The following is a 22304-nucleotide window of genomic DNA, read 5'->3' as shown; positions in this document are numbered from 1 at the left end:
GGCAGGTGTACGTTAATATCTATAATACAAATGTTTACATATTGCATAACAGTTGTATGCTGTAATAATTCAGTGTTATGAACATATGTACTTTTTCACATGTGTCATTATGTGTGAAGCTCATCTAGAACTTGTACTGTCTGTCTTGTTAGTAAAATGCATTTTTTATGACCTTGGCCAAGGTCATACGACCTCAAAAAAAGCCAAAAATATGACAAGCATAAAAAATAAAATTTAACCCATAAAAAAAGATAACAAAAACTCGTTTGGCCTTAATTTATGTATAACAAGGTTAATGTATAAAAATAAGGTCATTTAAATAAACAGCCTTATCATAATTAAACAATATAAAAGAAAGGTCATCCTATTATATAAAGTAGTAAACGTTTTTTTGTCTGTCCCAAAGGATCTCGCTAACCGCTGAAACGATATTGTTCTCCTTTACAGTGAAGCTTCTTATAGGTCCTGGGAAGGTTTTAAACTATTTTTTGGGAGGGTGTCTTCACCCTCCTCCCCCCCCAAAAAAAAATTTTTTTTACTCTTTTGAAACTAAAATTTAAAATGGGATGAGATCGACTTTCCCCCCTCCTACCTTAAGTGCCCCTAGAGGCTTCTAGGGGCGTAGCCGCTAGTATTTAATAATAAGCTAATAAATATCTATCTATCTATATTTATTATTAATATTAAAGGTGTAAAAATTTGTACAATTAAATAGAAAGTTGATAACGTTTATTTAAAAACACAAAAAAACTAAAACATCGTATAGGCAGTCTTCAAAACTATTAAATAACGTATTTATAAGAAAATGTATAAAAACACTTTTATAGGTGGTTTTAGTTTTTAGAACATTTAATCTTATTTTCTCGTATTCATTCGAATCCGGTGGATAGGAACCGGTTCTCATGAATACGAAAAAACTATGTCTAGCATCGTATTATATCCAGTTTTCTACGAATATAGAAATGTACAATCATAAGATTAAAACTAGTTTTTTTAGCCGGTGCCTTCGGTACCACGGGGCTAAAAAAACTAGTTTTAATCTTATAATTGTACATTCTATATCCGCGGAAAGCCGTTTATAATACGATACGAGAAATAACTATTACCACACTTCAAATGTTTCCCCCCGCTTATTTGTATAAATATACTTTCAACAAAAAGAAGAGAGAGACAAAGAGGGGGAGAGGGAGGGAGGGAGGGGGGGGGGGGTACTATGTCCTCATTTCAATGATAGAAGGACAGGGACATTTAGCATCAGTTTTTAAATATTTACTTTTTTTTCATTTTGTAGCGCAGGTACTTTATAACAAGGGTGTGTGTTTGTGTGTTTTATTACAAAGCATTGTAACTTTCTAATGCACTTATTTAATAATTACAATAGAAATTACCTAAAATCATAAATGACAAATGTTATCTTTCTTTAAAAGTTACAGCTACGCATAAATGTTCTGTAGTAACTAGTAAAATTCTTTTAAAAACTGAAACATAGGCAAAGAAAGAAACATAAAGGCTTAACAAATTAAGATATTACATTTCAAGATTTTATTCTTTTTAGTGAACTGAATGTTTGTCAGCAAGTTACTACTTAAGATCTTTATAACAGCTATACTTATTAGTTAAGGAAAAATTTTTTTTATGTCCTAATAAAATTTACTGCTGGGGTGGTCTGGACCACCGTTTAAGAACCATTTATATCCTTACAAAAGTAACAGGATGTTTGTCTGTCTGTGGCACTACAATATCGCTAACTGCAGCACCCCTTTCTTTACAGTGAAGATTATTATTGGTTCAGGGTAGATTTTTAACTATATTTTATTAAGGGTGCCTGAATTCTACATAGAGAATTAAACCCCCAACAAAAATAAGTTAAGTTACCCTACCCTCCAAGCTTTTAGGACGCTTGTTAGGACATAATAGAATAAAGAAAAATGGAATAATCTATAATATTAAGGAAGGTGGAAGTACTAGATAAGAAGAAAAAATGCGGCGGTAAACTGCAAAGTAGATCAAGGAAAAAAAGATATTTGGGATATAGCGGGAGGAAAAGTAATATTGACATCAATATATTTGTAAGCAACACACCCACACACAATAAATATATTATAAGGACACACACATACTACTTAGCATTGACCTGTGTGTGTGTGTGTGTGTGTGTGTGTGATAGTAAAATATTGTATAGCGTGTCAGAGAGGGGGAAAAGAGAGCGTTATAGTAAATATATCATTCAATGATAAATATTTAGGTTGACCAGCGAATAAAGGAAAAGTAATCCACTAGTAATAACAAATAAGTTTCTATATGCGGCTAAGAAAGATGGACATCTGATTTAGATTCCCCAGACAAAAGGTATGTTTAGAAAAAAACAGGCTTTTATATTGATTTATACTGTTGTAAAATTTCTGTAATTAAAATTTTCTAATTTATTACTTGATTGTTATTTATGAACAATAATTAATTTCCATCCCTTTAACATTTTAAAATATTTTTATTTATTTTTATTCTTGACCTATCTCTCTATTTCTGAGCTTCGTCCGTCAATAACTAAATGTTTGACTCTCTCTGCCCTAGAACTGCTAAACACAGACGGGAGGGACAGACGGACGGACGCGGAACTTTTTCTACAGGGATATGAACTCATGAAAATAAATAGAATGAAAAAAAATGTTGCTTGAACTTACAAGATAATAGAAAAATTTGCGCTATGACAGATAGAAACACAAAAAGAAGTCTTTACAAGTCTATAAAAATTACGATAAACCATTAAGAAATACAAAGGTATACATAGAATCAATGATAGGATGTAATAAGTAGGTATATTTAACTACTTGGTCTATTTAGACAGACGCAACAACAATTTTAATAAACTTTTAGCTATGGATACTTTCTTGAGACAACAAGTTCGTGTCCTTGAGTAACATACTTAATAATGGTAACAAGGTTATTTGCATTCAAAGCTGGGACAGCGGGCTGATCTAATTTATTTCCTTAGTGTCGGGGACACAAACACAGTTATAGGTCACACCACACCGTCGGGCCAAGGGTGAAAGCAAGTTATAAGACTGTGTGTGTGTGTGTGTGTGTGTGTGTGTGTGTGTGAAGGTTATTATGTGGGCCAATGTTATTAGTTATTGCTGATAGGATAAGAAAGTAGGTGGGTGTAGTTGGGAGGATTGACATTATTATTTGGGGTTTTTAGGACAAGTTGCATCATTTACCTAGTTTTACTTTTACTAATAGCTTTGCCCATAGCAATTAAGAGATTTGCCAATGGATATATTATTACTTGGATCTTACACAAGAGTTTCATGTACTCTAATAAAGTTAAAATCGAAGCGGGTTAAAACGATTCCCCATTTCCTCCCATCCTACTGGCTGAACAGGAAATTTTACCAATGTAATGATTGTCTTTTAAGTCTAATACACTGAAATTGTTATTCTAATTTAACTTGTTTATTTTTGGCGCGATACTTCTATACAAAATAGTTCTTGTTTGTGTGTTTTTACTTATGATTAGCGTACAAATCATAAAAGTCTTCTTCCTTTTTTTGCAATTCAAAGTAGAAGACTTTCTTTGTACTTAAAATGCTATGTATATTACTAGCGGCTTCGCCCCTAGCCTCTAGGGGCTTTGCCCAAAGAGGGTTGATAATTTTTTTTTTTTGGGGGGGGGGTTTCCCACCCCCCAAGAAAATAGTTATAAATCTTCCCGGGACCTATGAGAAGCTACCCTGTAAAGGAGAACCCGATCGGTTCAGCGGTTAGCGAGATCCTTCGCTACAAACAAACAGATAGACAAACAAACAGACAGACAAACAAACATCGTTCTACTTTGTATTATAGATAAAGCGAATCAATTCAAAACTTATGGTATGTCCGCACATTAGAAACGGTTAGCATTGTCTGTGAGACAGTTAGCATGAGGGTTTATATAAGCTTAAAAGCGTAGCAACTCTTTTCAAACACTATATTATAATTTAAGAATAAGTTTTCTTTCAATAAAAAAAAACATTTTAACCCCGTGTAAAATTTAAGTTTGTCCTATCGTTTGACTTGTTAAGCTTATGAATGTTGTCATCCTTGTTTTGTACTCTAACTACTATGTGTCTTTGCACACATGTTTGTATCTTGTTCTCTCTCTTTCTCTCTTTTCAAAACTAATATTGCACTAACTAATGAAAATACTGTATAAAATTTCAAATATCTCTTATGATTGTACAATTAAGAAATAATGTACAGTAGGTATAAGATTGTTAAATTATCTTTTTACTGGCTGCTTCGCCCATAGAATCTATAAGAATAGCAAAAAAAATACCACGTCCACAAGACATTTATCAAGCTTCCATGAAAAGTCAAACCCATTCGGATCAGCAATTTCCGAGATACTTTGCTTTATACAAAAAAAAACTTTTATATTATAGCATTAAATAGGTGGTTCATATTTATTTTCCTTTTCAAGGAAGTCCCCCCCCCCCCTCATTCCCTTAAAATGCTTAAAAGAGACAGAAAAAATATCTGAATTTACGTTAATTCAAAATATCCCTCTGTATTAGGCTATAAAAGTTTTCCGGAATTTTAATAAATATAATAGATTTGAAATCTGCATAAAATTTTAAGGATTTTTTATAAAATTCGTTTTTTATATAATTCATTATTTAAAAGCGCAAATCCAATTTTAGTTAATAAATTTTGACCAATAGGATAGGTGGATTGGAAACTACCTGCGCTCTAATTGGTTGAATGATGTACGTCACTTAAGCTTCTCCAATCAGAGCGCAGATAGTTTTCAATCCACCAATCACAGATGTCAAAATCATTTAACTTAATTTGTATTTGCGCTTATAGAGAAAGAATTATACAAAAAACGAATTTTATAAAAATTCCTTAAAATTTTATGCAGATTTCAAATCTATTATATTTATTAAAATTCCGGAAAACTTTTATAGCCTACTCTGTATAAATAAAAATTTGAACACTTATATAAGATGTATTTATGAATAGATGTGTCCACTAAGATCTCATAATCGGATAGAACGATATGTTAAGTTTAACAACGGCAGATTTTTAGGTAATTTAAAGAAAGGAAGGGGGGGAGGTGTAAGATAACCCTAACTTACCCCCTCCCACCATCCACGAGAAGTATTAAACCTCCCTATATTTTTAAAAACATTTGAAAAAGATTTAGGGCCAGCAAAGCCGCCGTAGGGGGGATAAAAGGGGAGAAGCCTCTGAAGGCTTGTTGCGAAACCACATGTCACAAAAAGAAATATATAATATAATGCTTTTAAATGTCGTTTTATCATTTTTCCCCTCCAAAAATTTATTTTTAGGTGTACAAAAACTGTACAAATAAAGATTGTGCAAAAAATACTGTATAAAAATCGTGGAAGATTTTGTGCAGAGTTATAAAATACCGCTGAAGATTTTATACAGCACAAGATTTGAATGTACAGAGAAGTCTTGTACAGTCGCGTTATGTAGTGCTGTAATAATTACAGTTACAGCAGTGATTGGACTTAAAACATGGTGTTAAACTACTACTAGTTAATCTAGGAACTCGACTCTAGAGTGGGAGAGGGGAGGTTTTTTTATACTGTACAAAAAAGTTACACTGTATAAAATCGAGAAAATAATGTACAATTTTGGGGTTTCTATCATTTCCATATAAATATCAAAAGCGAAAATTTATATAACCGCTACAAAAATCAGGGTTTATATTCTTAAATATTTGGTAATATTACTATTAAGTTTTTAAAAGATATCAATAAATACAATAATTTTCATAAATATACTGATTATCTTTTACGTTATTATATAGAGTATTTAATAATGTTTGCCAAATCGATTATTTTGGATATTCTTTGATTTTTGTGGCAGTGAAGTCACACTGTACACTTCTACTACAGAACACAAAGTAGTAATATCAGAGTACTATTACATAGAAAGCCCAAAACACTAAAATCCAATTTTCTCGTATTCATTCGAATCCGGTGGATAGGAACCGGTTCTTATCCATACGAAAAAACTATGTCTAGCATCGTATTATATCCAGTTTTCTACAAATATAGAAATGTACAATCATAAGATTAAAACTAGTTTTAATCTTATAATTGTATATTCTATATCCGCGGAAAGCCGTTTATAATACGATACGAGAAATAACTATTCTCGTATCTAAAAGAATCTTTTAACAAACAAAACCTCTAAACCTTCAAGGAGTATAATTTTCATAAGAGGCGTAGCAGTAAAATCTTTTAAACATTAACATATGATTTAACAAATAGTTTTACTAAAAATACTTGGAAAGAAACAAAAATATTATTGGTTCATGGGATTTTAACCCCCTCTTAGACAAAATTATGCCTTTCTAATTATTTTATACAGTTTCTATTAGCAAAATATTCAACTGTACATTTTCTCCATAGTGGCAAAAAAATGAATCAAGAACAGGACAATTCTACCTTGCGTATCAACTAAAAATGTGTTTTCTGTGCTTTTTATGTTTCTTTTAAAAATGGATGACGGGTAATAAAAATCTGAAATAGAAATGACGCAAATGACGCAAATTCTGACGCAAATTCTGACGCAAATTCTGACGTTTATCTAAAAATGCAACATATAATAATAGCTATTAAAACAATTTTCAAGCATAACTTTTATCTTATTAGGATAACAATTAAATAAGAAAAATATTTTTACCATATGAAATTCGTGATCAAACACCTAATTGAAAAAAAATGCAAGACATAGCTTTTATTTTAAGAAAGACTAGGGGCAACGGACGCCCTCAAGAAGCCTCTAGGTGTTCTTAAGGTGGGAGGGGGATAAGTCAACCGCCCTTCTACTTTTTAATTTGAGTTTTAATAAGAAATATTCAGAAAAAAAATTTGGGGGTGTGATTTTAAATTGGGAGGGTGGAGATACGCTCTCCCAAAATAGTTAAAAACCTTCCCTGTACCTAAAAAAAGCTTAATTGCAAAGGAAAACCAAACAGATGTCATTTTTTAACAATTTTATAAAAAAAAACATTGGCGCACTTGTATAAACACCTTATCGCTAACAAGTTTTGGAATAGATAATCCAGAACCATCCATTTCAAAGGGAATGGAGAAAGAGAGGGGGTGAATCTATCCGAAAATAGTTATGATCGAGATCTTCCTTCATCTAAAAATGGGGCGGGGGGGGGGGGGGGTTCAGCACACCTTTTGTATCTATGCTACGCATTAACTATATAGAAATAAGGTAAATTGTATTAAAATTAAGTTTATTTTAATGTGGCATTTTTTCCTTAAACGCGAACAAACGCGGAAAATTACAAATATATTATGTGAGAAAAAATCTTCAGGCCAATAATAACAAAATAATAGGCGTGCAGAAGAGGGGGGTATCCTCCCCCTCCCCCCCCCCCCGGGAAAATTAAGGGGGATAGATACCAAGTTGACCATCTCATCTACACTCCATTAACAAGAGTCTACATCCCTCCCCCACCCAAAAAAAACATCTAAGGGGGGGGGGGGAGTAACAGTAAGTTTCACAACCCCTTAAATGACGCATCCCCCTTGTAAAACCCTGCGCACGCCACTAATACCAATGATTAAAATTATCTTAAACTTCCACGTACTCTATAAATTATTTTTTTAATAAATTGTATAATTTTAAAATATTATTTAAATTTTTGTACATTTGTCATAACTCATACCTATACCGTAAAACTGTACATTTATTTTAAATTATGTACAAATGTATTGTTTTTTATGTTTAATTATACAGTATATAAAGTGCAGAATCTGCACAAAAAAAAGATTTTATGTTGGTTTCATAAAAAAATTCAAAACCTTATGGTTAAATTGGCTATTTTCGCTTTTGTACCTTTTATGGCTAATAAAGACAAAAAATACTGTATACATGTTCATCTAGACTGTACAAGTGTAGAAAATACTGTATACATGTTCATCTAGACTGTACAAGTGTAATTCTAATGTACAATTATACATTACATGACTTGCTGAATGTTCATTAGAGGGTTTCAAAGTTCATACAAACGGTGGTAGATAGATACTGTAATCTATAATACAAAGTAGTACGATGTCTGTCTGTCTGCAGCTTAAGATCTCAGTAACCACTAAACCAATTAAGCTCTACTCTTCTGGGAATATACCACCTGGTCCTGTGATGGTTTTAAGCTATTTTCTTGGGGGGTGGGACACCCCCAACCCCCCAAAAAATGAAAAATACCCCCCCCCACAAAAAAATATATTTTTATTTTTATTTTTAAAGGGGGGAGGCGGATGTGACACTTTTTGAAACCAAAACTAAAAGTCAAAGGAACTCAACTAAAAAAAGAGTTACAGGTCTGAGATTTTGCATGGCAGTTGCTTAATAGGGGTACAATATGGAACTGTGAAGAAACGGCGACGCAAACGCCGAAAACCGCCGAGAAGAGGCAAAAAAAATTCGACGGGAAACGCCGGTTTTTGGCGTTTGCGCCGCCGTTTCTTCACAGTTCCATATTGTACCCCTATAAAGCAACTGCCATGCAAAATCTCAGACCTGTAACTCTTTTTTTAGATGAGTTCCTTTGTTGACTTTTGGTTTTGGTTTCAAAAAGTGGCACATCCGCCTCCCCCCTTTAAATAACACAAAAATAGGTTGAACAAACCTCTTGGGGCAAAACCCCTAGAGGGTAGGGGCGAAGCTGCTAGTATGAAATATCAAGGATTTTAAGGTATCGATAAAACAATAGCAAAACTCCTTAAATAGAATAAAATTGCTGGTTACAAAAATGGATACAGATAGTTTCAACCAACCAATCACATTTATTTGAATAACTGAAGTTTAAGAATTATAAAAAAAAGTTTTTTTGCCTAGATTTTTGTGGAAGGAACATTGTTAAAATAAATGAAATGCAGTTGAGATTTAGCTACATCTGGTGGTCAAAAATTTGACTACACAAAATGACTTTGAAATAGATTTAAAAGATTTTGCATATAAAAAATATCTAAAATATAAGTTGTATGAAAATTCTAGAAAATAATCAAAGGATTTCTAAATTAGATTTTTTTTGAAACACGACACTAGTTTATAGTTAGTATACTGTATAAATATACACAAAATTTCATCATGTTATACATCATTATGAGTGAAAAAATACAAATAAGTATCTATCTACTACTCTTTGTAATATAGAAAAAAATAATAAAGTTACTTTAAAAATATATTTTAGTATGTTGTGTTCGTTTGCACAAATAAAATATATTCAAACAAGGATGACAACATGCATAAAAGCAAAGCTCTGAAATGGTAGGACAAATGAACATAAACACTTGTAGAGTGTCAGAACTTAAAAAACAAATTTATATATAATTTATATATTAATTGTAATGCAGTTTCTGGATTTTATTACTTTTGCTGCGCTACATGCGGATATTATAGTCCTTGATAAATTTAAGAAGTATACATTACAAGGAAAAAACACAAATGACTTGAATGAACAAATTGTCATTGAACAAAATGCCCAAAATATTCTAATTAAAAGTACAAATGTACACTTTTAAATTTAAAAGAAGTACAAATGTACACTTTTTAATTTAAAAAGAGTACAAATGTACACTTTTAAATTTAAAGAGTACAAATATACACTTTTAAATTTAAAAAGAGTACAAATGTACACTTAAATTTGAAAATAGAACAAATGTACACTTTTAAATTTGAAAAGAGTACAAATGTACACTTTTAAATTGGAAAAGAGTACAAATGTACACTTTTAAATTTGACAAAGAGTACATTAGTACACTTACAGTTTGTATAAAAAATGGCATTATTATATAATCAATGCCAGGAAAAAGGGAATGTAATTCTGACAAACAATTCTAGAGGAAAATTTCGCCATAACCCCCTTCCCTTTTTCTCCCCTTCTTAACCAATCCCCTTTAGTTACATAAAAAAACAAGTTATACACCAACTTTACCCTAACAAAATATAAAATTTGCGGCAATTTCAATTGGAATTTATTGGCTGAATAGCAGCCCCTGAATCAATGCAAAAACATTCCAATAAAGAGTATAAATGTACACTTTTGTATTTGAAAAGAGTATATTAGTACACTTACAAACATTACAAAAAAGTATATTTGTACAGAAAAGCTATACATTATTACTTAGTAATAATCTATGTCAACTTATTTCATTAAAAGAATGGGATAAAAAAGAGAAATAGATTGATCTTGAAACAAGGATGACAACATCCATAAGTAGCGAAGCTAAAAAATATGGGTGGATATCCAGAAAAAATGAACTTTATTGCGATTTCATAAAAAAACATTAACTAAAAAATCACGAAACCTTTTAAGATTTATAACGTGAAAATCTAGGAATTGATCTAGCACCTCAGCAAATTAGCAAATCTTAATGAAATTTTGTGGGGATAAGTATATTGTGAACTTATTTAATCCCTAAAAATATCAGTCGTCTATCTCAGATAGAAGTAAAGAAAATCATAAAAAACTTAAAAATCTAGGAATCGAACTAGCACCCCAACCAATATGCAAATCTCGATAAAACTTAATAAAAGTATGCAGAATATGAAAGTTTTCAATCCCTAAAAGTTTCAGCCGTCTATGATGAAAAGGAAATTAGAAAATCATGAAAACCTAAAAATGTAGGAATCGATCTAGCACCCCAACAAACTGACGAATCTTGATGAAAATTGGTGAAAATATGAAGACTCATGAAAATTTCAGCTCTCTAACTTTTATAGGAGCCGAGAAAATCACGTTTACCCCTTTCTGTCTCAGGCGGACGGACATTTCGAATTATAGAATAGCTTCGCTACTAAAAATGTGAAAGAGCAAAAGAGATACACAGAGAGAGACCGATCCAATGAGAGTGAAAAGGGGAAAGGGAGTAAAATATAGAGCAACAACACAGAGTTGAATTACGAAGAAAAAGTAAGAGAAAGAGCGCAGCAAAAAAATATGCTAGCAAAAAAGTCGGACAGATATACAGTATACACAAACTTTCCTGTACATTTTAATAGGTTTAAATAACTGTTTATTTAAATCGATTACTATCATTTTATGTTTTTGTTAAGTAACAAGTCTACAATTTCTTTGAGATTACTCCATGCATAAAAAAGGGTGATATATTTTAATAGCAAAAGAATTGCATAAAAAAACACCCAAAGACCATTACCTACATAACATTTATAAGGTTTCCTAAATTGGCGAACTCAGTCAGTAGTATAGTTAGCAGACTTACAAAAAACCTTACTTCTGAATAAATTAGGATTTGTTGCATAGAATAGTGCAACAGTTTTTGCACCTTGTCGCTAAATTAAGCTGTACAGCCTAAATAGAGCCTCGAGAAATATTGTAACATGATACTAATAATAAAAATGATCATCATTCGCAGCATAGCTACTCTATATTATACTCAGGATAAGTCCGTCTGGGTAACAAACTAGCGGTCACTTTATCATGGTCGATACTATTCTGTCCAAACCTAATACAGTATCTTTGCAGTCTAGACATAATATAGTCACTATGCTGTTTCAATTTTTATACATGATATATACAGGTTTTACACATCTAGTTACTTTTCTGCTACTTCTAGTCAAACTTGTCCTTGTTTCCTAATGTTACTGATAACTTTGTGTACCTATAAATGTTGATTATGTAATTAATATACACTGTACAAGTCTCGGGAGAATAATATTCTCTAAAACTATCTTTTACGTCTGTCTATCATTACTGCTAGTAAAAAATATTTTGTTTTCGGCTGTCATTGAACATACACGACAGAATTTGATCATGTACTCTATAATTTACTTTGTCGGTTTAGCTTTAACTGATTTTTAAATGAAATGCACCCAATTTCTTTCTTCTATAATTTAATTATGGATGTTGTCATTCATCTTCGAGAAATTTTAAAATTTAATTTTGAAATAAGACACTTATGGGATTGCTAGCGGCTTTGCCAAGAGAGAGCTCTAGGGGCATCTCCCTTTTTTATTTTATTTTCAAAAAGATTAAGTAAACTATTTCAGGGGGGAAATGTTTTTTTTTTTTTTTTTTTGGGGGGGGGGGCAAATCGATCCCCTCCCCCTATTCTAAAGAGGATGGTGGTACTCTTCCTAAAATAGTTATCAATCTTCACAGGACAAAAAAGAAGCCTCATTGTAAAGACAGACAGACACTCAGAGATTATATAAATATTAAAATAATCATTGTACATATTTACCAAACAAATATACATATTCATTAAGAAGATTAAGAGCAAGAAGTCTGAAGAGAACAAAAAAAAACTCTCAAAATATAACAGAAAATGTACAAAATTTACATATATCATCAATCTGTACAAAACTAATTTCAGCTAGTACATTTTTTTTTTTAAAGTACTAACAAAGCACCGTCTGAAGAAATGCATGATATATAGAAATATGGAGAGAGATAGAGAAAGAGAGAGAGTGTGGCCAAAATGTTGTTAGAGAAAGCGAGAGACAGAGTGGCCAAACTGTTGAATGAGACACATACAGAGAGTAGAAAATGTATGGATAGAGTATAAACTGAATGTAGAGAGAGAAACAGACAGTAAAAATAGTATGGCGAGGCCATAAGGAGCAGAAATCGTAAGTAACACAAAGTACAATTTATAGAAGAAAGGAAGAGAGCAAGAAAGATGGAGACACCAAACCGTATAAACTTCACTATTGAGAGAGCTGTAGACGGTTTAAGTGGGGTCTGAAGACAGTTTTAATAAAAACAACACAAAAATCTTTAGGCCCATATAGGCAGAAATCTCTATGCGACACTTTGATATCAGATAAAATAGAAATAGCCGAGAGTTTATATTTCATAACAAACTATACTCGGTGTTTTAATGATTTAGCAAATTAAATATAATCTTTTCATACCTACACAATTCAACATGTTTGGAATTGTGAAATAGCATAACTAATTAAATACTAACCCTCTACAATTGTTAATGTTCGTTTGTCTGACTGTCTGTGGTCATCCAATATTTTTGTATGAATAAAAAAAAACCATAATATGGTTATAAAATCGAAAATGAGGAAAAAATATGAGAGCTAGTATTTTTTTCAGGGTGGAAGTGTATTTTAATGAATCTTAATTGGCTTGTTCAAAATTAATAGTGTCCAACCGTCTCAACCAATCATCTTAATTTACAGAAGGGGTAATCTTGCTTAATATTATTGGTGAAGTAAATTCCATTGTCTTATCCCTGCAGGTACCTGTATTTTTCAACTTTGATAGTACAAAAAATCTCACAACTCACGTTGAGTGCACTGTCTAGGTTTAAGAGGAATAACTACTCAACAAAACAATACTTTATCTATAGACAGTAAACTGTTATATGGTAACAAAATGAGAAAGAATAAATGCCGAGAGACTGCGTAGATGATAACGCAAAGACTTATTCTTAAGAAAAGTGATAGGTTCGAATATCGGCAGAAACCGCGTCTCGGCAAAAGACGTTAAAAGTTATACCCTACTACACTTATGACATGTTTTTATCCTTGTCAGTTTATGTTAATCTTCGATGGACGACGTTTGACAAAAAAACGTGATTTCTCTCTAGAAATGGATGTAGAATATTTTGATATTATGACAGGACGACAATTGTCCTATATTTAGCTTGCTAATATGGGCATCATTCATTGGTAAGTTCGTTCGTCCAGTAGAAGGGAAGGTAATAGGGTAAAGGGGGAGGATGGGGGGTATCGTTATTTTATACAGCTACAAGTTTAACTTTATTAGAGTACATGATAATCTGGTGTAAGATCCAATGAAAAATAAATCTATTACTCTGTAAATATTTCAAAATAAAAATTTTGATAGCTTAAAAAGCTTAAGGTGTCAATTTACTATGTGAACAAAGTTGCATGAGGACCTAGAGGATTTAATAAAAATACTAAGCAATCTTTGATTGTACTGACGTATAATAAAGAGTAGCTGCGCTTAACCAAAACAAAAATAAGAGAAAAACGAGGTCTTTTGACCTTCACCTTATAATACATATAATAATTATAGAGGACAAACCTCTTTAGGGCGAGGACAAGGTCATATTGAGGTCGTATCATTTAGGGGAGAATGAGTAGAATGGACCTCTAAAGGGTGGGAGCGCAAAAAGATATAGATAAAATTTTTATCATTAATGTGAACATGTGATCAATATCCAAAATGCAACCCACACATTGATTGCACCACTTTAACCTTTAAGTTTTAACAATTCAGTATGATGAGTTATGCCTGTTTATCGGTCAAAGCCCTCCCCTAATCTTAAGTCAGTATTAACGCTACGCGCCTGAGATAGCAGCATTAGGAACATTTCCTAGCGTTTTGGACCAGCTATGACCAGAATTGGATCGAGACTCGAACCCATGTCTTACTATAGGATGTGTTTAGAATCTAACGTCCAAAAAATAAGTACAAACTATAATATTAATTGGAAAAAAACTCCTCTAGAGAAAAATACAGTTATGTAATCTGGTTTAATAAGACGACTTTTATAAACCTCTTTTTTCCGTTTACCAGGTAAATTCAGCGAGAATGATTTTGTTTGAACTTAGTATCAAAAAGGCGTAGAAAAATATTACGTTAACATTCTAAAATATTTAGTAAAGTTTGTTATTGCTATTTCCCTTTGAATAAGTCCTGAGGTGGATTCTTAAAAAAATTTGCCCCACAAATTGCTTTGTGGGGTAAAATTGTTTTCGTGAAAAATCTACCAAAATCACATTAAAAATCTACAAAAATTAAACAAAATCATAGAAGGGTTATGAACATAAGATTTTATTTAATTTTTGTAGATTTTTTTATGTGATTTTGGAGGATTTTTCACGAATACAATATTGCCCCACTAAGCAATTAGTGTGGCAATTTTTTAATAGTTATTTTTATAGACATAGTTTTTTCGTATGGATAAGAACCGGTTCCTATCCACCGGATTCGAATGAATACGAGAAAAAGAATTAAAATATTACTTTTAAATAAACGACACATTAATTGTAAGAATAAGGTTTATGCATTGGCCAATAGAGAGTGGCACCTAATAACCATACATGGTTAGAACTTCCAGGCAAAGTCAATAGTGTTGTTTTTTTGTTAACTAAACCTCCCCCCCCCCCCTTCTGTTCCCCCCTAGAACATGATGAGAGAAAAAATAGGGAGGGAGGGGACATATGACTGTTAATTAAACTGGTATCCAAAATTGTATAATCTCGTTTTCTTATTTGTAGGCTTAAACTAATTTTATATTATGTATATTATAGGTATGTTTCATATTATTAACTTATCAATATCGGGGATGATCATCAATTTATCGTCCATTGTCATATCCCTTAAAATTATAGTTATATAAGTTTGGATCAAATTAAGTTTTCAAATTAAAAATGATTTGAATATTATTCCTAGTTCACCACTTTGGTGCATTTGTAAGAGAATATCGCAGCCACCAATAAATTCACCCTCCATAAATATCTAACAATATAATAAAAAATTAAAATACATAGGTACATAATATAAACATTAAATAGGGGTGTACATTTTTCAACCTTTCTCCATATTTATGTAGGAAAATACAGAATATTTTTATTTTTTTTTTGGTGGGAGAGTTAGAAAACATACACCCCTGTGTGTAAAATATTTGTATGTTCATTGGACCATCATAACCGCCTTCTTATATTTAATATATAGTTGATGCTCAAATTCTTATTTTCTACAACTCATAAAATCCACAAGAAGTATCCATTAAGATATATAAGTTGGAAAGAATTTTAATGTTAGAGGGAGATTTGTAATCTTCATCAAATTTTATGATTTTTTTTTTATAAAATTCGTTTTTTGTATAATTCTTTATCAAAATTTATGAACTTAAACTGTATTTCCGCTTTTAGATAAATAATTTTACAAAAAACGAATTTTATAAAAAAAAAAATCCATAAAATTTGATGCAGATTTCAAATCTCCCTCTAACATTAAAATTTCTTCCAATTTATATATCCTAGTATCCATGAGAATTTAAGTCTAAAATACGGAGAGGGTGAGGTTACAGACTGTCCAGTGGCAATAAATATTAATTTATTCTAAAAACAATTATGCAGAGATAAGGCACCTGAAGAATTAAACCCTAATGCCTCATTTTTACCCCCCTCCCGGCCCCTTTCTGATCGTATAAGTAATAATTATGAAAAAGTGTCGTTTGTTTTAACGATAGGTGTCATGAGTGTATATTCTACACAAGATTCTTTTTTTCTTGATGCAAAATGTAATTTATTTATTTTCCCCACCTAGTTAAATTAAATCCATGATTCTACGAGATTTTTGTGTCTGTAGAATTAGATGAGAGGACAAGTAGCTTTTTGCTGATATTTTAAATATTTCCCCAACTCTAGTTTTTTGGTCCGATTTCAATTTTTTTCTCTCTTGATTATAGTATCAGTTGTTGTTTTAAGTACACTGTAATTTTTCACCCTCCCCCCCCCTCATATTTTTAAAATTTCCCCATGTTTATTTCTTGAGATGCCATTTCCCTGATCCAGATATTTTGTCCAGTCTTGCCTACCTGGGGAATGGTTGGCCAGTTGCTGAAGTCCTTGATGCCCTGTCTAATCTCCTCGTCAGCCAACACGTTATGCGCGTCATATTGTACATCATGCATTCGCAAAATCTAAATACATTTGCAATTCCTATATAAAAGTAACAGGGAGTTAGTATATCCATCTCATCTGTCTGTGTACCGAAGGATCTCGCTAACCACTGAACCGATATGGTTCTCCTTTACAAGTAGCTTATTATAGGTGCTGTGAAAATTTATAATCCTATTATATTAAGTAGTAAGGGTTTTTTTTTGTAGCATAAGATTTCGATAACTACTGAACCGATCCCGGGATGGTTTTAGGTTATCTATTTTTTTTTAAATTGAGTAAAAATTTTAGGTTAAAATATATTTTTCGCGAAAGCAATATAGACTGATTGTCTGCGGATACGTAAAAAAAATTTAGGGAATTATTTCCTAGGTTTAAGTCCAGGCAAACTTAAATAAGGATGAAACTTAAAACATTAACGTTTCTTGGGACAATTCCAATAAATGAAATGAATACGTAACATTTACCATGTAAAAAAATAGTATACCTGTACAACAGCATTGCTAAACCCACATCTGGGAGCTTCAGGAACACCTTTCATAAATACAACAACCTGAAAAAGCAACATGATGATTAACTGTCCGTATTTCTAAGGCTTCTAAAAGAACTTAAGTAAAGGGAAATCAATGTAATATTGCCGCTTCAGAAGAACATCACAATAAGCTGTAAAATTAGTGTATAGATTTCTAGCACCATAAATTACGAGGTACAATTTAAAAATAAAATAAATACATATGAAATATAATTTTTTGTTATAGAAGTTACCCAAATTCCAAAATTGTAAGTTTTCGATTACCTATTCTTTATAAAAAATGACAACATCCACAAAAGCGAAGCTCTGGAAAGGTAGGACAAACGAACATTAAATCGTACCTAACTACGACAGGAATCACCAGGCAAAATTTGAAATCGATAGGACGAATCTAACATGTATAAGTTAACGAAAAAAGTTATCCGATGAGGACGGACGGAAAATAATTAAAAATGTACAAAATACTTTAGTACTTGTATTTTATTTTATTTTAGTCATGTAACATCTTTTTTCGGCTTTAACGTTTATTAAACCATTACCTTATTTTTTACTACTAATTCTCCAAGTTCTTTCTGAATATCTCGAGCTCCCTCGGATGAATATTGTCGCATTTGATTTGATATTTGCATCAAATTTTGATTTTGTGATTGTCTTGAAAACAGGTCATTTATGGGGCTGACAATTGATGATAATGGCAGATATTGGGTTCTGGCCCTGCTTAAAAATAATATCAATATCAAAATAATTTGAATCCACAATCAAGACTCGAGAGTAAACTATTCATTATGTCAGGTAGGTGAGATGCTTGGTTTGAATCTCGGCTAAACTTTAATCAAGTATAAATTGACTTATAAAAAATGCTCTTTGAACGTTATCGTATTTTTTTTTTTATCTATTTCCCAAACTTCCTCACACTTTCCAGCGTAGCTATTAAAGTATAAACAACAAGAAGAAAACATTTAATATTTCTAAAAACTAAATTTTAGAGCGGTTCTAACTTTATGCGTGATATTTTTCAACCATAAGCACAAGCCGCGCCATTTTTTGCACACCCTTTAGCATAGGTACAAGATATTCAAATTTGTGATGATTGATTTATTTTCCTCAGCTGTCGAGAAACCATTCTTAAACCTGTCCTTGATAACGACATTTTATTAATTTATTTTGTAAGTTCTGAAAAAGTAAATAATATAACAAAATAACAAATAATCTGTATGAATTTCATTTCTTTAAAAAGGTTAAAAATTATCAAGACTTTGAAAATACTGGTAAAAATTAAAGTACAGCTTAAAATTATTTAATAACTCAAGTAATTAAAAATTAAATGTCAAAATTCTACTGCACCAAAATTTTTAATTTAGTATAACACCAGAAGAAAAACGATGTTGCTTTCCCCCATTTCTACCAATTGAAAATAACAATGAATCTGTATAATCTTGTGCATATTTAAAGGCAACAATTATGGAGTGAACACAATTCTTATCTAGGTACCTATCTTCAACTATTTAAAAAATATATAAATAGCATTCTTACATTAAATAAATCAACTTTTAACAATCTCCGGACCTTTGTACAGTTTATATTTCTTAAAATACTTTTGTACTTGTTCCTTTTGGTATGGTTTGACCGCTAGACAGGTTGCGTAGTTTTCTGGCTGTTCTATCCACAGCTTATGACTGATGTCGTTCTCCTACAGTAAGGGATAAAGAAATAAAGAAGTAAAAGCGCCGCATTTGGTAGATTTTCTTTTTTTAAAAATTAAGTTGAAAATATTATTTTGCCTGAAACTTAAAACAATGTTCAAAGTAACATATCAATCTCGCATCATATTATAAACAACTTTCCGCGGATATAAAATGTACAATTACAAGATCAAAACCAGTTTAGCCCCGAAATGGCGAAAGCAGGGGCTAAAAATAACTGGTTTTAATCTATTGATTGTACAATTTGATATGCGTAGAATACTGGATAAAATACGATGCTAGACATAATTTTCAGTATGGCTGAGAACCGGTCCTAATCCACCGGATATTTATCGGTTTCGAAGCGATTCGGGAAATCTTTTCTTATTCATGACAATTGCAGCATTCAATTTATGGAATATTTATTTAAAAATGTTTATTGCTCAAATTAAAATATTAAAATTTTGACGTATTTTCTTTGTCTTCATCCATCCCTTTAGTTTTTCAGCAGTCTTATGAAGATCAGCTTCAGAAGGAACCTCCAGGATTACTTTGTGCATGTTATCAAGATCTCTAAAAATAATTCATTTTTGTATATAGTATATGATAAAAAAATTAAATGCTTTTAGAAATCAATTATCAAATGATATCCCTAATTCAACAAACCCAAAAGTAGCGATATAACCAGTGTTGCGGATCCGGATCCGCAAGGATCCGCATTTTTTTGAGTCCAAGGATCCGGATCCGGATCCTGGGGTATAAATTTATGGAAAAATCTACCTAAATTTATATAAAAAGCCACTTACAAATTTTGAAAATTAGACATTCTCGTGATAAGAGCCAATCTTTAAGGTTTAGGTTCAGACTTGAAAATTAAAAGTATTTTTGACTTCGAGATTAAAGAATAAATATTTTTTTAAAAATTGGGTGATTTTATTTTTATTGTCAAGGATCCGGATCCGGTCGGATCCGGATCCGCACTGACCAAATTTGGAGGATCCGGATCCGCATACAATCAATGCGGATCCGCAACACTGGATATAACGTGTGTAAATGATACATAAACATATAATATCTAAAGTTAATGATGTTATGATTATTTGTACATGAGACTATAAATTAATCTGTTACCCATAGTTTATAAACACCATCATTTTAAGAGAATTCAATTAAATCTTGATTGGTTTGCACATTACAAACCTTCCATATCAAAACTTTTCCATCGGTCTTTACTGAAGGGGTAATTTTGTTATTCTAATTATAGAGTAGCTTAAAACTTTGCTTACTTTAAATATTGTTGAGTAGCTTCATCTGAATAATATAAATGTATGGCTGCTGTTGCTGCATGACATGCCTAAATAATTATATCTGTATTTTTGTGAGGAAGGTGACTCACCCCAATGAAAAATAGCTTAAAACCACGACATGGCTGAAAAGAACCTCATCGGTTCAGCGATTACTGAGATATTGAGCTTCAGAATATTTGTTATATAGATAACTACGATGAATTCAATTGAAGAATATTCTGCTACAAAAGGTGGAAACTGAAAGGACGCTCCCTGGAGATAAATAGAAAATTACAAACATAATAAAAAATGGAAGTTAAGATCACATTGCATAAAAATAATGTACTTCTACAGTGACGGACAGACAGGACATTAAGAAATGTAGAGAATCTCTGCTACTATCTATAATACAAAGTAGCTTGATGTCTGTCCGTCTGTCCCTTAAGATCTCGGTAATCGCTGAACCGATCGGATTCTACTCTTCAGGGTATATACCTATTGGTCAAGTGGTGGTTTTAAGCTATTTTCTTGGGGGGGGGGGGGGGGACACCCCTAACCCCCCAAAATAACAAAAAAATTTTTTTTCAATTTTGAATTTGATACTGGGACAGATCCAATTTTCCCCCCCGAAAATTTTGAAATTGATACTGGGACAACTCCAATTTTTTTTTAATTACCTCTTGAGGCAAACTAAGGGCCAAGGGCGAAGCCGCAAGTAATATTATAATGTACCTGAGCGATAACAGCACCCACTGGCCAACCCTCTTTCAACAATAGATCCCCACGGACTAAAAAGTTATGAGTTTTGTTTTTACATATACTCTAAAATGTGCTTTTTAAAAGCGAAGCTTTTCTATAATTTGGGTCGGTCCGTCCGTACACCCGTCCGTAACGGATAGCTTTTTTCGTTAATATAGATAGAATTGACATATCGATTTCAACTTTGTAAGGTGATTCCTGTAGTAAGGGGGGGGGGGGGGGGGGTTTAATGCAACCATCTCGTAATCAGTGAGCAAATGACACTTAGAATTCGAATTTCGATCTGAACTTTTGCATGAGTAATCCTTGGTAGGTCTATTTTCCCTAAATCGAACAAAAAGTTGGAAAAGTAACGGCTAGCGGCTCAGCCGCTTTTTGCCTATTTTCAGGGCAAATCCATCATCAATTACGTAGGAATCGACTTTTTAAAACATATTTTTGGTTTAATTCATGTTAAATGATAGCAATAACCAATTTTAAAACTTCTAGTACCAACAGCTACCGTCTAGAACCGTTTGATAGCGTTTTGGAGTAGAAAAGAGTATTATGTTGAGAGAGGTTTCGTGACTAATTTGCAACATAAATATCAAAAAAATGGCAAAATAGCTGAGCCGCCAGCCGTTAGCCGTTACTTTTCCAACTTTTTGTTCGATTTAGGGAAAATAGACCTACCAAGGATTACTCATGCAAAATTATAGATGGAAATTCGAATTCTAAGTGCCATTTGCTCACTGATTACGAGATGGTTGCATTAAACCCCCCCCCCCCTTAGGTACGGTTTGGAAAGCGTAGCAACTATATAATCATTACCAGAATGTCCGTACGTCCATTTTAAACATGTTGATTTTTTTTTACTTTTTTAACAACTAATTTTTATGTGAACTAATTAGCCTATTGATCTGATTTTTGGTATACTGATTCCTGGGACAACAAAGTACAATATTATAAGCGACGCAACTCTATAATCAAGTCCTAATAATGTAAGTATGTCCATAAACATTATTCAGTTTTCCAACAAATTTACTTACAAATTTGCTTCGACTAGATACTAGCAAATATGAATTAGTTAACGATATTACAACAAAAAGAAAAATATCATTCAGTAATATATCGTTGGTTGTCTGAAAAAGGAAGGCAGAACTTACCAATTTATATTTTACGGAGTTTTTTTATACTTCCCTACGCCCGCCAACTGCAAGTTTAGGATTTTAATCAATCAACAATTACCTAAAATATACTGGACTATTGTGGACATTTTGAAATAATCACAAAATAAGACTTCACAAATCTTACAAATTCATCTTGAGTAGGTATATCTGAAAAAAAATATTTATTACTACATTGAACATCACAGCTAATTTACATATTAGTGGATTAGAATTG

At 32.0% G+C, this 22304-nt stretch overlaps 2 protein-coding genes across 2 annotated transcripts; both read right to left on the bottom strand.

Moving 5' to 3' along the window:
* Positions 1 to 15378: 15378 nt before the first annotated feature.
* LOC145326006 (putative monothiol glutaredoxin ycf64-like) lies at positions 15379 to 18385 on the bottom strand. Its single transcript, XM_080169083.1, has 5 exons — positions 18300 to 18385; positions 17734 to 17910; positions 17150 to 17215; positions 16581 to 16685; positions 15379 to 15496 (listed from the first exon to the last, which is right to left on the bottom strand). Exons 1-5 carry the CDS (start codon positions 18342 to 18344, stop codon positions 15398 to 15400), a joined length of 492 nt encoding a protein of 163 aa, XP_080025209.1. The 5' UTR covers positions 18345 to 18385; the 3' UTR covers positions 15379 to 15397.
* Positions 18386 to 18703: 318 nt separating this feature from the next.
* LOC145326007 (putative peptidyl-tRNA hydrolase PTRHD1) lies at positions 18704 to 22240 on the bottom strand. Its single transcript, XM_080169084.1, has 5 exons — positions 22149 to 22240; positions 20895 to 20950; positions 20163 to 20230; positions 19373 to 19449; positions 18704 to 18886 (listed from the first exon to the last, which is right to left on the bottom strand). The coding sequence occupies exons 1-5, from the start codon at positions 22174 to 22176 to the stop codon at positions 18738 to 18740; spliced, it is 378 nt and encodes a 125-aa protein (XP_080025210.1). The 5' UTR covers positions 22177 to 22240; the 3' UTR covers positions 18704 to 18737.
* Between the last annotated feature and the right edge of the window lie 64 nt (positions 22241 to 22304).

Source organism: Acartia tonsa, chromosome 8 (assembly GCF_053477335.1).
Source record: "Acartia tonsa isolate MP-2025a chromosome 8, ASM5347733v1, whole genome shotgun sequence".
NCBI classification, from domain to species: Eukaryota; Metazoa; Arthropoda; class Copepoda; order Calanoida; family Acartiidae; genus Acartia; species Acartia tonsa.
The sequence above is the reverse complement of the archived record's forward strand: the minus strand, read 5'-3'. Positions and strand labels throughout refer to the sequence as shown.

Coding starts and splice junctions, on each gene's coding strand:
- LOC145326006 (XM_080169083.1), bottom strand. CDS start 18,344: ATGTCGTTATCAAGGACAGGTTTAAGAATGGTTTCTCGACAGCTG. Junction 17,216..17,733: donor AATTAGTAGTAAAAAATAAG/GTAATGGTTTAA, acceptor TTGCTTTTTCAG/GTTGTTGTATTTATGAAAGG. Junction 15,497..16,580: donor ACTGGCCAACCATTCCCCAG/GTAGGCAAGACT, acceptor TTATATTGTTAG/ATATTTATGGAGGGTGAATT.
- LOC145326007 (XM_080169084.1), bottom strand. CDS start 22,176: ATGTCCACAATAGTCCAGTATATTTTAG. Junction 20,951..22,148: donor AATAGTCCAGTATATTTTAG/GTAATTGTTGAT, acceptor ATAACTTTTTAG/TCCGTGGGGATCTATTGTTG. Junction 19,450..20,162: donor GCTACTCAACAATATTTAAA/GTAAGCAAAGTT, acceptor AATTATTTTTAG/AGATCTTGATAACATGCACA.